The following is a 14,648-nucleotide window of genomic DNA, read 5'->3' as shown; positions in this document are numbered from 1 at the left end:
AATGTTACAAATAATTCCTTTTGATTTTAATAGTACTGTCAAAATATAGTCTTTTGTACAAATGAATCTAATGCATTGGTTTATTATACGTAAAAAATATTGTACATCCTAACAATTATCCGACTTCAGTGGGATTTTAAAATCCTTGAAAAAAAATGAATTTGCTGATAAGAGCAGAGATTATATTGCTGGGTTTCCAAGTCTGTACTACGCATATTAAACGGCATGCAGTATGTGGAGATGGCAAGGCTTGTGTATGTATATTCAATAGGTGAGTAATTTTGCTGTTGTTGTTGTTCTTCTTTTTCTTCTTCTTCTTATTATTATTCCTTTCTCAGCGCAGACTTCTGAGGTGACGACCTTGTTAGCAAAAATGTCCACTAAGTTCTTGATTTATTGAAATGAACATTAGCAAATAGTCTATGCTCATGTAGATACCCAGGCGGTGTTTACATTGCAGGGTGTTTACAGGGTGTCTACATTGCATGGTCGAGACTTTAGAAGTTGAATTTGTTTTCTTTTTGTATCAGATATCTGGAGATAGTTTACTGCAAGCTTTTTACGTAGTCAAATGAAATTAAGTAGGCCTAATCATATATTAGCACACAAGCTGATTAACAGATATTTTTTTTAACATTAAGTGACATTTATTCAAGATAAATTATAAGTATTTTGCACTTCTTGGTCATAAACATTTTCTTTTGAATCATTGGAAAGAATGTGAATCATTTTTTGTTTGTTAAAACAATGACATTCTTGTAGGCTATTACAAAACACCTATTAATTTGATGGGTATAATTAGACGCAGATCACTTGTCAATGGATTTTCAACTCCCTTATATTTTGGAATTTCTATTTATAGATAAGCTTTCCGCGGGGAACTCCTTTTATCTGTGTTTAAAAATAGATAAATCCACAATTGCATGTGAAATTATTTATATTTATGCATGAATTGTGCTCATGATTTTCTTATGGCATAACGCCAGCAAAGTTGCATAATACATCTTACAATTAGAACAACAACACAGGTGACAAAAAACCGAGGCAACGATTAGGGTGGGTAGGTCTAGCTAGTATTATTACCTCCCTCCCTTCACATTGACTTTGACAACTTTCTGTGTTCATTCGTGCGTATCCTGGCACGCCAAAGCATGTCAAGCTGCTGCATACAAGTGTAATGCTTTGCCAACTAGCACTGCTATTATACAACTAATTATAATACTTGTTGGAGTCCTTAACATTAGGTGACACAGGAATTTCTAGTCTCTTTGAATACTTATTTTAAATTGTTAGATTTTACGCAGGGAATTACTTTTGTTTGCTCTTAAAATAAACCAACACATGCACGATTCAATATTTAAGCTCTTGTTTCCATTATTTTTAATTCTTCTTTCATAATAGTTACGTGTGGAGAGAACAATTGATCGTCTTCAATAATAATATTCAAAATAATAATAATAATAATAATAATAATAATAATTTCTGAGGATAAAGAAAGGAACTTGTTTCATTTACAATATAATTCTGTCAATACACTTTCCGGAAAACCAGCTTCGGAAAACTGACAGGAAATTTATAAGAAATATGACTTAAACACTAATCTTTGCCCCTTTTGGTGGACTGAAGTTTGCAGGCTGTTTTGAACTTTTCGTTGATTTTCATGAAGTGACCCCGCAATGATTGTTTTTGGTTACATCTACAAGTATAGATCTTTAAAATTTGTGTTCCATAATGATAACGATATGCCAATGAAATATTACCCAGCACAGTGATGGAATATATAATCCGAGCTTCCTCTAATCCTTCCCACCCCATTTTTGATATTATGGCATTTATGTTACACTACAACATAAACGTCCAAATATAAAAAATGGGGTGGAAGGGTCCGAAGAAACTAGGATTAGATTAGACTCTATACCATATACTGAAGATATACAAAATGTTACAAATAATTCCTTTTGATTTTAATAGTACTGTCAAAATATAGTCTTTTGTACAAATGAATCTAATGCATTGGTTTATCATACGTAAAAAATATTGTACATCCTTTAAAACGCCTCATCCTGAATAACCTTGGGTGAACTAAAGAAAACGCTTCGAAAAATCAATTATCCGACTTCAGTGGGATTTTAAAATCCTATTTTTAAAAAGAATTTGCTGATAAGAGCAGAGGTTATATTGCTGGGTTTCCATGTCTGTACTACGCATATTAAACGGCATGCAGTATGTGGAGATGGCAAGGCTTGTGAATGTGTATGCAATAGGTGAGTAATGTAGCTGTTGTTGTTGTCGCTGGTGTTGTTATTGTTGTTGTTGTTGTTCTTCTTCTTCTTATTATTATTATTCCTATTTTACCATTTTGTACTATTCATTCTTGAATGAGGACATTTTGCTTTTGATGGACAAAACACCATTTATTTAATCTTTCTACCAAAGGTTTTAAAACTATTTGCTATATCAAAAAGAAAGAAAACGAAATCGTGAGGGAAGGGATATCAATTTTTAACTCCATTATTTGAATTACCTATGGCATTATTATCAATATTGAATGTTTGTTTTAATTAGTTGTATTAGAGTTATTACAACACCATTTTTAGTATCTTCCACTAACCTTTCAGTTGACTTGGATGATGTTTTTAGTAGTCTTATTTGTTTGATGTTTACATTAAGTTTCTTATAGTTCAATCATTTCAGTTTAATGTCGGCATTTACGTACTGCGTCTGAAGTATGGATGCTAACGATGCTAGTTAATCTTAAATATGCTTTTTTGTACACTAGAATACAGTCAAATTACCCCAAAATATAAATGTTTTGTCTGTTTAGTGATACAATATACTTGCTATTATTTAATCTTGAGGGGCCACCTGTGTCTGTGTAGGTTCGAGTCTCGGGCTCGGCCAATGTGGATATGTGAGAAAGCTTACCGGTAGCTTCTCGTGGGTCGGCGGTTCTTTCCGGGGTTTTCCCGGGTTCTTCCTCCACCATTAATACTGGCCGCCATATATAGCCTATCTTGTGCTGAAAAATGGCGTTAAACCTTACAACAACAACAACATTTAATCTTGAAACAATTTGCCGCTCTTGTTCTCAAATGATGACATCATTTTAAACTATTTTTCAACACCTTGTAATCCCCCAATCTTTATATGATGGCTATAAATAGGCATAAATGATCTGATTGGTGATACTAGTCCTTTCTAGTTTAGAGTTCCTATTTATAGATGATGCTTTCCGCGGGGAAACTCATTTTCCTTGTACTTAAAATAGATACCTCCACAAGTGCAGGTTACGTTATTTATAGCCGTGTATGTATAAGCTACTGGTATCGTTTATGGCATGATGGAATCATAGTTGTATAATGTGTGTGTGTGTGTGTGTGTATGTGTGTGATTTGGATTTGTAACGTAGCTTTAACAATTTTTCAGTCATATCGCTACAGTGTCTGCAGTGTGGCAGTTTATAGTGATGTCTAGCACTGGGACATCATGCCACAGACATGTAGTATAATGTTGTTTGAATCTAAATCCATAATACAGGATCAAACATGTGCTAGATAACAGATTACATGAAACGAAATTATACATGCGCATGTACACACAGATATAACAAAATATTGCACAAAACAGTCTTATCATAGCCTTGACGTAAAGAAGACATACTGCACATTACACACTAAAACACTGCATCTGTATTAATAGGCCCTAATGGTGCTTGTTTATCGTGTCACCACTGGAGCGTAAGGAGGGACTGGATAAAAGGTTGAATGTAGACCTTTGGACTGAATACTTCATGAAAGAATTGACGCAGAAGACGAATATCATCAGTGAAGAATATTGAATGAGGATAATTATTGTAAAAATATTATGTCTTGCTCTATACGAAACTGGTTATTGATATCAGAGGAAAATATTGTGTTGCCTAATAATATCCACTGTTAAAAAAGAAATATTAAAATTTACGAATGGAACGTTCCATATTAATGTGTTGAGGTTTTCTACTACTCGCAAGATATGGTGATATGATGCTTAACATATCAGTTAAGGGGGTGGGTAGCTATCGCATTAGATTATTAGACATAGGAAGACGATATGTACGGCATAAAAGGAGGCTTGATGTGGAAAATATTTGGAGAATTAGGCGAAAAGTAGAGATTATTGTTTGATCTTCCTTCAAACATATACATGAAATTGAAACGTTCGTTAGACATTTAATGTCAATCCTCTTTAAAATAAATTGAATAATTTTTCAACTATTCATTTTAATCTATCGATCTTGAATTTTGAAATTCTTTGATGAGGACAAAATTTATTTTATGTTTCACCAAAGTGTTGCAATTATTTGCTATATCAAAAAGAAATGAAACGAAATAATGAGTAAAGAGATGGTAATTTGTTTACTCCATTGTTCAAGTGACGTATTATTTATTAGCAGCTATTGAAAGGATATTCCATTAAGTAGTATTAGAAGCTATTACAACGCCATTTGTGGTATCTTCCGCGTGCAATCCAGTTTCTTCGGATGAAGTTTTGTTGTAGTTGTATTTGTTTTTTGATGTATTATACATTAAGTTTCATATAGTTTCATCATTTCATTTCTATGCCGGTCTTTAGGCACTGCGTCTGAAGTATGGAATCTAACGATGCTAAATATGACTATTAATATTATTCGATTAGATGCATAACAACAGTTCTATTGTAATTAATGCAACTAAAGTAAGGAAGGTGTTTGACTTACAAGAAAATACTTTGTATGCATTTTAGGTAAAAGTAGAGTAAGTGAAGTGATAGTAAAGGTAAAGTAAAGATTACGTATTAGACACCAACTTTTCCCCTTTTAGCGGACTTAATATTTCGAGCAGTGTTGAACTCTTCCTATGATTCTTGAAAGTCTCACTGTCTACCAGCATCATTTGATTACTTCTCGGTGTATAAAGGTGCGAAAATCATGATACATAGTGATAGCGTTATGCTATGAAATGTTACTCAGCACTGGAATGGATATCTAGATTATACTGAAGAGAGACCAAACTTTACACTCACTGTTTTGTTCATGCTATTAGTTTGTGATAAAAAAAGCAGAAGAAAAGAAAATAACAACAAGAAGACCCCCCCCCCCCCATCAAATTGTACCATATTCTGTTATAGCACAGCATAACAGCTCAATCTTACCTTGCGGTTCCCCAGGCACAAATGCCACCGGTAATCCAACTGATAACCTTCAGAATGAAAATCGTCTGACTTTATTGGGATTTTAGCGTCTATTTGTAGAGTTTGCTGTGAAGACCTAGTGATATGTTTCATATCATTTCCAAATTATGTACGAAACGTTGTCAAGTGGAAATTAACAGACGTGTGCATTTATGTGTTTTAATTAGGTAAGCAATTCGCTTTCTTATATATCTCTTCCCTTTTCTTTGCTGACGAATATCCTTCATAGTTCTCTAATTCTGTCATTCTCTTCTGATATTGGCGTTTGGTAAGGAATTATATTATTACAAAAGCGCAAAGGACTATTTAGATTATTATTATATTTAACACTTTGACTTAGACAGTAGAAGTGAAAACCTTATCAACAATAGTGTGCACGATGCTAGTGAACTAGTGAAATATATATTTGGACTGTTTATATGCTTATAAAGTGGACCAGATTAGATTTTCGCTCCAGGTTAGATATGCTAGTATTTTCATTTCTTTCGGGTTTTCTTTCTTTTCTCTTATCTATGTATGCATATTTGGGCCCGGTTTGCTTCCAGTTGTTTGGGCACAATTGCACAGATTCTTTTTTTTCATGGGCATCACTAGGCCTGTTTGTACATTAGAACACATCCAAATTACCCAAATATATAAATGTTTTGTATTGTTTGATCATACAATCTTGTTATCAATAATTAATCTTGTAACGCATTTGAAGCTATTTTTCTGAAATGGTGACATCATATTAAATTGTTTGTGAACAACTTTAGATGTCACCGATTGCAATCAAATTGTTATAATTTTATCCATGTCTATATGATTACAGAATAACTTTAGTTGTTTCTGCCTTCGAGACCCAAATATATTAAAAGCGTAGTAGTTACATAGGACCTATAAATATATGATTACGCATTTGTTGAGAATTATTAATAATAAACTTAATAATAAGACTTTTAAATGGCGCTTATGGCTTAATCACTCAGTGGCTGATGCGGTTTCGACGTTTCTAGAATAATGTTATAACTCCCGATTGGTTGGGCTAGGTCACATGTATGGACCAATGATCATTGTATTCAGCCACGTGAGGTCTGTTGGTAAATAAAGTCGTAATATCTGGTGTATATAAAGAGAGGATTAAACAAATAGTTTCATTCACACTTATTGTATTCCTGTTGTAAGTCTGCTGACATGTTTTATGTTGTACTTAGATATCATTCGATTGGTTATGACTGTTCATTTGAAAGAAAGTGCTTATTATTTTGAACTAAAAATCTATGCTGGAACTGTTATAAATTATTTGAAGGAATTCTGGACACTTTTTCTCGGAGGACCATTATATTTACGGTTTTGAAATTTATAAGGAATTTTTCGTTCATTTAGGACTTTCGTATACCTTTGTAAGGACTAGTTTGGATTCACTTCATAGTAATGTAAGCTGCTCTCACATGTTTAATTTATAACGTTGATAATTAAATATTTTGGTAAGTTTTACGAAACTTGTTGGCTTTGCTTTTTTCTTTTACTTTGTGTGTGACCATAGAGTCGTGGCAATCCTCAAAGAGTGGTGATAAGAAATAAAATGATATGTATCAAAATCATCACCAAAAGTACAAATAAATATCTAACATCGCGTTAAAGCCACAAATGTTAAATATATAGACATGTTAATATAGATTGATGGCGTGGTGATTAAAGTACTTATTTACATACATACGTATATACTATAAAATTTGTGTTTTAATTAAAGGACCCCTTTTATATATTCTCTAAACTTTACAATAACCTTTCCGCATGGTTACGATTATGCGGTATTAAACTAAGTAAAAGAAAGAAGAAAAACCGATACGTTTTGCCAAATTCAACAAAAGATTTATTTCCCGAAGAATACAAAGTAAAAACGTAGAAGGAACTTGCAGTATTGGGAATTATATCCGAAATAATCATAAATGTCATATCACAAGTCCAAAAGTATAGAGTATTTAGAATGAATTCCAATCTTGAATGTGCTGATGTACCAATAGTCTTGAAAAGTTCGATGTACAAACAGCCTTGATGTATCACAATGATATATTCCAGAATCTCTATGAGTGAGTTCACAACAATCACAGAATAGTGGTTTAGTCCAAATAGTCAATGAGCAGTTTGTAATTCCAATGAATAATTTAAAGAAACGATTCCTTTCAAATTATATCCGAAACTAAAAAAAGTGATTCCACCTGATGTTAAAATAGGAATGAAGACTTTGTTGACGAAACCTTATTTATATGCAAATCTACTTGATCTATGTCGCAGTATCATTTTTTGAAAACGGACTCAATTATTTTAATAAAAATTACAGCAAAGTGTAAAAATATTGCTTCAAGTACCTTTTAAAGTCGTAATGAATACTATGTCTTGAGCTCAGATTCAAGTGAACATCTTAAACAAAATGATTTTAGGCAGGGAGGCTCAAACTCAATTATGAACAAAGGTCAATCACGCAATACAAATAAAATATAAAAGAGCATGATCATTTAAAATAATATAAGTGATTTTCGGTTTTCGCTATAGCTTACTTAGATTTTAGTGGTTATTTGTTTACTTATGGGAAATCGGTATTTGGGAAACAGATTAATTAAACAACTAGTATGATCTTTATGAAAGGTAATGTGCGCCATTCATGCTCAAAAGTAGATACGCGATTTTATAGTAGCATGGATTAGTTCCGTATAATGATTCCCGTTAAATTTCTTTATATAAGGAATTGATGGGATGTTCTCAGATACAAGTGTTACGTAATGCGGTATGGGAAAGATGTTTGTGTATTAGGTGTTTGTAGCCCTGTTTAAGTATCATGTTGTGATGATGGCTTCTATATATGTCTGCATAATTATGTCAAAAAATTTCCATTGATAAATCGTTTTTTTTTTAAACGGGAAATATATCGTCTTCATCACTAATGACACAAACATATCTCATGACGATTGTACGTTACTTTTTCTATAATACTGTATCTCAATATTAAATTGTAAATACCGAGAATTAAACAGACAATGCCATAGACGTTTTCACAATAATATGGAAATGTTCAACTGCCATTTTCAATTTGCAGGGTGAGATATTTATTTTGCATATATCATGAAATTGACGTCCGGTTTTATGATCAATACGTCCAAAGATACATCTCGACAAGAGAAATCTGTCTATACCTTATTCAGGTAGATAGCTTGATTTTAGATCAAGTTATAGCGTTATCGGTGAGACTTTGCCATTCTTTATCGGTGGTGTATTTTGAAGACTGGGAAGTATTTCCTATATTTAGATATGGAGACATTTTTCGAGTTAGTTTGTATTTAAATAGAAAGAAAAATTAGCTCACAGGAACTGTTTTACCGACTATCAACAATAAAGTGATAAATAACTTTGGCAATCTGACAAGCATAAATATATGCATACAACTGGCTGCATACATTTATGCGCGTTAAATGAAACAAAACCCAAACAAATAAGCTCTTTGCATGGTCAGTTAACCAGTCAAGCTGACATATGAATAAACACACATACATGATGTAATTAGTTATCATGAAAATTGTTTGTATGCTAAAGCGATCTAAACAATTCAGTTTCTGTGCAAATATTCCATGCAGAGAAATCACTTTACATTAATAGATTCTTCCATAACATTACACACATTGTTGCAATATACATGCATAAAGGTGAGCACAATAAACACATAACACGGTTTTACACTCATAAAACTTTCAATATAACAAGGACAAAGGTTTGTACAAAACAATGGGCACCTGCAAAGAATGCAAATGAAACAGTATCTTGCAATGGAAGCATCTATCTATCTACAGACCCACTACAGACGGAGCAAAGCATAAATAACTAATATGCGGAAGAAAATCAGTCGAAAACAAAATGAAAACAAGAAAAGCCGCATAAACTTCTTTAGTGTTACTAAATTATGTTTCAAAACCAATCCAAAGGAATATGAGATAATGAATTTTCCAATTCGGTCCTATGGGATAAAGCGTAGAAAATGTTTCTAGTCTGCGGACATGTTTTGGTGATCTGTATAGAATAAGAGAGTTACCGTAATAAACAAAATTTAGTTTCTTCTTTTTCACGGCATAATTGATCTGTTCAGCTCATTCATTTTATACATGTAATAATAGTCGAAACAAAATACAAAAGTAGTAAACTTTCTCACCTTGCAGAAAGAAAATGTGAAATTATATAACAAGCAGTAAAAGTTTGTATGAGAATCCATTACCTTAAAGAATGACTATTCAATGGAATAGCGAGCTGATGATACACAATCTAACCGTATCATTGAAACTTTTGAATTGATGTTGAAAGTTCTTTTGCTGATCAATTGGTCAGAGTTATGTACACATATTTACTATTACCCTGAAACTTTCGATTTCTTTTGTCTGCTGTCGGTGCTGTGTGGCTCACGCACTTTGTTGGACAATTATTATTACGACTTTGAACAACTATGTCATATTAGTTACTTCAACGTTTTCATGCAGATGACCTAATTAGGTTGTCTAGCTATTTAACCAAATTCTGATTTTATGTTTTTTTTTCTTTCTCCCTTTACTGTAGGAAAACTGCAAAGGCCTGTTAGTTCGATTAGGCTGACTAGGGCAAATGACGTTATCGAACTAAATGCATGTTAGATAATCCACTGATAGGTTACTGTACTTGCAATTATGATATAATATAATTCCTTTTCTTCTCTTAAAGTATCTTCCAACATGTTTTCAAATAGATTTGGGGTCATGTTTAAGTCCATGCATTTAATATTAAGCTGGATATATTTTGTGCAGTTTGAAGATACAATAATTCTAATTTTAATGGCTAAAATGATATAATGACAGAGTCATATAAGTGCTCTGTTTTGGTGGAGCATCTGTGATACGTGACTGACAAGCATTGCAGTGACTAAATTAGCCACACTGGTGAGTCATGTTAACTATTATTAAAATGCACTATTTATCTGAATTGTTTTCTGATATGTGCAAGCATTTTGTAGTTTTAAGTCATTCCCATGTGATGGAACGCGCTCTATTTCGATGAATAATTATAGTTTAATTGAACTTACCTATGAAAGTTGAATCGACAAATTCTGTGAAAGTATGCCACTGTTTTAAAGCGTGAATTTAACAGCGGCATCATACTTATAATTGGTAGTACAACAAGTAACATTGTTTTGACCGGAACTTGATTTCAAGTGGACATTGAACTTGTGGTAGAGTGTCATTCATTGTAGGGCAATAAGAATTAGGACTTAAATAACGTGTAATATGTAAAACTTTAAGTCTCTGGTACATATGCACTTATATAAAAAATTCGGTAAATATTACCGTTTTCATGACTGACCTAGATCATATCAAAGAGATACCGCACTAGGAGGCAAAATAGTAGTGAATGGGGACACTTTACGTATAATGGGAATTAGCATTAAAAACACCCTTGGGACACTTTACGTATAATGGAAATTTAACATGGAGAAAAATCGTGGGACACTTTACGTACAAGGGGAATTAACATGGGAATAAATCGTGGGATACTATACGTACAAGGGGAATTTAACATGGGAATAAATCGTGGGATACTATACGTACAAGGGAAATTTAACATGGGATTTTTTTTTTAAAAAGTTTTTTTTAAATTTAAATTTAAATTTAAATTTAAAAAAGGGGTAGGCAATTCAAAGACTATCTCTTTTCGAGAAATATGGGGCCCTGAAAAGGGCCTTTGGGTTTATGTTAATATGCCCTTAACATAGAGGGCATTTGCGACATCTTCTTTTCCTCAAACTTCGTCTTACAGCAGGGCCATACATCAGAGTCCTCTTGAGGCAACCTTGTCTCTCTATGTAGACTCTTCTTATCCACAGGCTGCTGTTGGTCCTGTAGACAACGGTCCACTTGGATCGGACATACATGAGCATGTCCGTCCTGAACATCATTGTTGACACAAGGGTTGAAGATTCAACGTCGGTCCACATGTTGAGGCTCCGAGAATAGGTGAATCAATGCAGTGAACGGCGCTTATTTATAGGGACAGGAAGGATTGAAACGGATTGAGTTCATTCACCAATCCAAACACGCGTTACAGAATTCAGTCAGCCCGCATCCAATCCGAAGAGAGCACTCTGTGACGTCACGTAGTCAATATAGATTCGCTAGCGCTTGTGTGCATTCAGTCTATGCGACAGTGATTCAACATGACGGAAACTCAGAAAACGATCCATTGGGGTGCACCAGCAGGGGAGACCGCCCAAGGGAACCCGGACTTACTTTCAGAAGAGGTGAATTGGGATTTTGTGGATTTTCTCTCCTCGCAAGAATTTGTTCCGGAACCTTCGTTACCTTCTTCATTACCGCAAGTGGAGAATTTTAGACAGAGACAGAAAGAAGAATTGGAGAAATTTATACAACGACAAAAGGAAGCGGAACAGGCTTTTCTCCTACAGCAACAGCAACAAGAAGAAGAGGTAAGAAAAAAACAACAGCAAGAAGAAGTAGCAGCAAAGAAACAAGAGGGTGAAAATCAAACGGTCACGGTATTGTTGGACATTTTAGCTGAGTTAAGAAGTCTGAAACAAATGTATCAGACTTCTTTATCACGACCGAAGAGAATACGACCTTCCCGAGCTAAACACGTCAACCCTGTGACTAAGCCTACCTTACCACCCTTAGTGATTTCAACCCAATCATTATCATCATCATCAACATTACGCAGTCCAGAAGTAGGCCTTGGCCGTGGCAAAGGCATAAGGCAGTTAAAGTTGATTGCTTAAACTCACCCTTTCACCATGAAGAAAAAGGCCCTTTTCAGGGCCACCCACATTTCTCGAAAAGAAATACAATTTCAATTTGCCAATAACTCAAAAAATAACTCACCCATGTTACCCTTATAGTACGTGTCTGTGTATGAGTGCGTGAGTGTAGCTTCTTATTTTAAAATGAAAACTCAAAGACTCTTACCTTATATCATTCATTTATTCTTTTCTCCATTTTTTTACAATCCAATTCACAATTTATAACACAACACTTTAATCAAAAGTTCATTAATTTCTTCTTTTCTCCTTCTTTAGTCTCTCTGTTTTTTGAATTTCTTCACCGTCACACTCTTTTCCTCTTCTTCCTCCTCGCTTTCTTCCCTTCTTCTTTTTTTCTCCTGTTTCTTTTTCTTCACCTGTCTTCTTTCTTCCTCAGAAGAATCCCTCTCTTCCTCTGAAGAATCCCTCTCTTCTTCTGAAGAATTCCTCTTTTCTTCTGACTCCTCTTGTTTCTTTTTTGGGCAATCTGGAGACCAATGTCCTTTTTCTTGACAATAATAACAGGTATCTTCACTTTTGTCTCTTTTAGTCCCTGTTTTTTTTCTTTTTTGACGGTCTGGACACTCTGAAGACCAATGCCCTTTCTTCTGACAGATATAGCAAGTATCTTGACTTTTATCTCTAAAGGAAGGAGAGTAGTCCGTAGGCTGGTCTGAAGAGAATTTTCTAATGACCCCTCGCAAAGCTCTGACGAAACGTTCCATCTGGTCAGTCTCTTCCATCGTTGTGCTCGGCTTGAGAGTGAAATGAATAGTGAAAGGACAAGACACACACCCTTTTATATACGCTGGTCTGCCAGGACTATAAAGTAGTTTATGGTGTTTGAACTTGAGTCATTTGACTTTTTGCTTTCAAGATGAAACGATCCCATTCATTCGAGAAGAAAGAAGAAGAAGAAGAAAGTAAGAGGCAGAAACGTGATCTATCGCCTCGTACCAGGGCTGAAATCTTGGCACAAATTCATGCCAGTGATTTTGAAGAGGACATGAGTGAACCAGAATCCAAACCCTCTAAACCAAGTTCACCACCCTTTGTCAACCCTGAAAAGTACTATTCCATTCGAGAGACGGAAAAGCGCTCCTCTAGAAAATTTAGAACCACGGCTTACAAATACACGGTGAAGTTTAAAGATTTCAAGGCTGAAGTGCCGTTAGAGAAAGCAGAAGTGTTCATCACTGAGGTGTGGGATTCTTTGCTCACTGCACTCAAGCGACAATGTCAACCCAAAGAAGACGATCGTTTGAGACTTTCCATACAACACGACGGTTTGAAATCCCCTGTTTGGATCGAGTTTAGCACCCCTGCAGAATTAACTGCTTCCAAAGTCATGGACAAGATTCAACACGTACAACAATCTAATGATCAGTTTGACATCACCGATGGTAAAGCCACACTGGACATGACCCACGTCTCTCCTCCTCAAGGGACTGGACGCAAAAAGATGTTATTGGTGGACGACCTTCGCAACACCAAAAAGAGTCTCGTCCGAATTAACAACTCTCATGACCAGATGTGTTTAGCCCGTGCCATCGTGGTGGGACGAACCTATGCCGACAAGAACGACACGGTAGAATGGAAAAGAACCTGGAACACTATTCAACGTTCCCATCTAGCCAAACAACGAAACGAAGCAGAACTCCTGTTACAACAAGCCGGACTGTCCAAAGACACACCCTGTGGCATTCCTGAGATGCAAAAATTGCAAGATACCCTAGCTCCACGCTACACCTTGAAAGTGCACCCTCAAGAAGTACGCGGACCTCTGTTGTTTCGAGGCCAAGACTTTAAGGACGGAAAATACATTCATCTTTATCATCACGATGAACATTTCGATACCATTACCAGTATCACCGGATTCCTGAAATACGGTTATTACTGTGAGAAATGTGACCATGGTTATAACAATCGAGAGCAACACAAGCATTGTGGATCGAAATGCACAGGATGTTTGGCCTCTTCACCCTGTCTGAGCGAAGAACCAGTGCCTTGTTCCACTTGTCTGCGCACGTTTGTCAGCCCTGCCTGTTACCAACAACATCTGAAAACGCAAGGTTCACAGAAGAAATGCGCTTGTCAACTGCTAAGATTGTGCCCCGCGTGTGGACAAGGCATACGTACCAATAGTGTCAAGGCACACGTATGTCGAGGAAAGAAAAAATGTCACATTTGTCACCACATCGTGGACTTGGAACACCAATGTTACGTGCAAAAATACCAACCCCCACCTGAGAAAGAGGACGGTCACAAGAAGAAAGGCAATTTCATCTTTTTCGATTTCGAATGCATGCAAGAAACTGGCATTCACATTCCTAATTTCTGCGTGGCTCATCGAGCGTGCGAGAAGTGCATTCAAGAACCTATCTTCAGTCATTGCCCTCACTGCAGCAAGATTCCCGGAGGGCGTGAAAAAATCTTTCGGGGACCAAACACGTTAGCTGATTTTGCCCAATGGGTCTTAGACCCCGTCGACAAGACATGGAGCCAAGAGGACATCGAACGTTACGGAGATTGTCATCGTCATGCCACGGTGATGGCTCACAATTTCTCCGGATACGATGGACAGTTTCTTTTGAGGTACTATACGGAACAAGGCACCGAGCGTCCTAAAGTGACTTTG

The 14,648-nt window shown here is 35.5% G+C and overlaps 1 protein-coding gene across 8 annotated transcripts in view; it reads left to right on the top strand.

Annotated features, from left to right (window-relative positions):
* The first annotated feature begins 202 nt into the window (after positions 1-202).
* Positions 203-14,648, top strand: part of LOC149777639 (uncharacterized) — a 57,298-nt gene continuing 42,852 nt past the window's right edge. For 3 of the 8 annotated variants that reach the window (XM_089938694.1, XM_089938693.1, XM_089938695.1), the window contains exon 1: positions 2,168-2,264. In XM_089938694.1, the coding sequence (XP_089794820.1) occupies positions 2,192-2,264 (73 nt within the window). In that variant the 5' untranslated portion in view covers positions 2,168-2,191. Of the gene's footprint in view, positions 272-2,158; positions 2,265-3,699; positions 3,854-5,213; positions 5,376-14,648 lie in introns of those variants that run through there. The other 5 variants (XM_089938700.1, XM_089938697.1, XM_089938699.1 and 2 more) reach the window with 5 other exon arrangements.

The sequence above is a fragment of the Sinohyriopsis cumingii genome, chromosome 17, assembly GCF_028554795.1.
Source record: "Sinohyriopsis cumingii isolate HCF-2022 chromosome 17, ASM2855479v2, whole genome shotgun sequence".
NCBI classification, from domain to species: domain Eukaryota; kingdom Metazoa; phylum Mollusca; class Bivalvia; order Unionida; family Unionidae; genus Sinohyriopsis; species Sinohyriopsis cumingii.
Note: the sequence above shows the minus strand (reverse complement) of the source record. Positions and strands in the feature narration are given on the sequence as shown.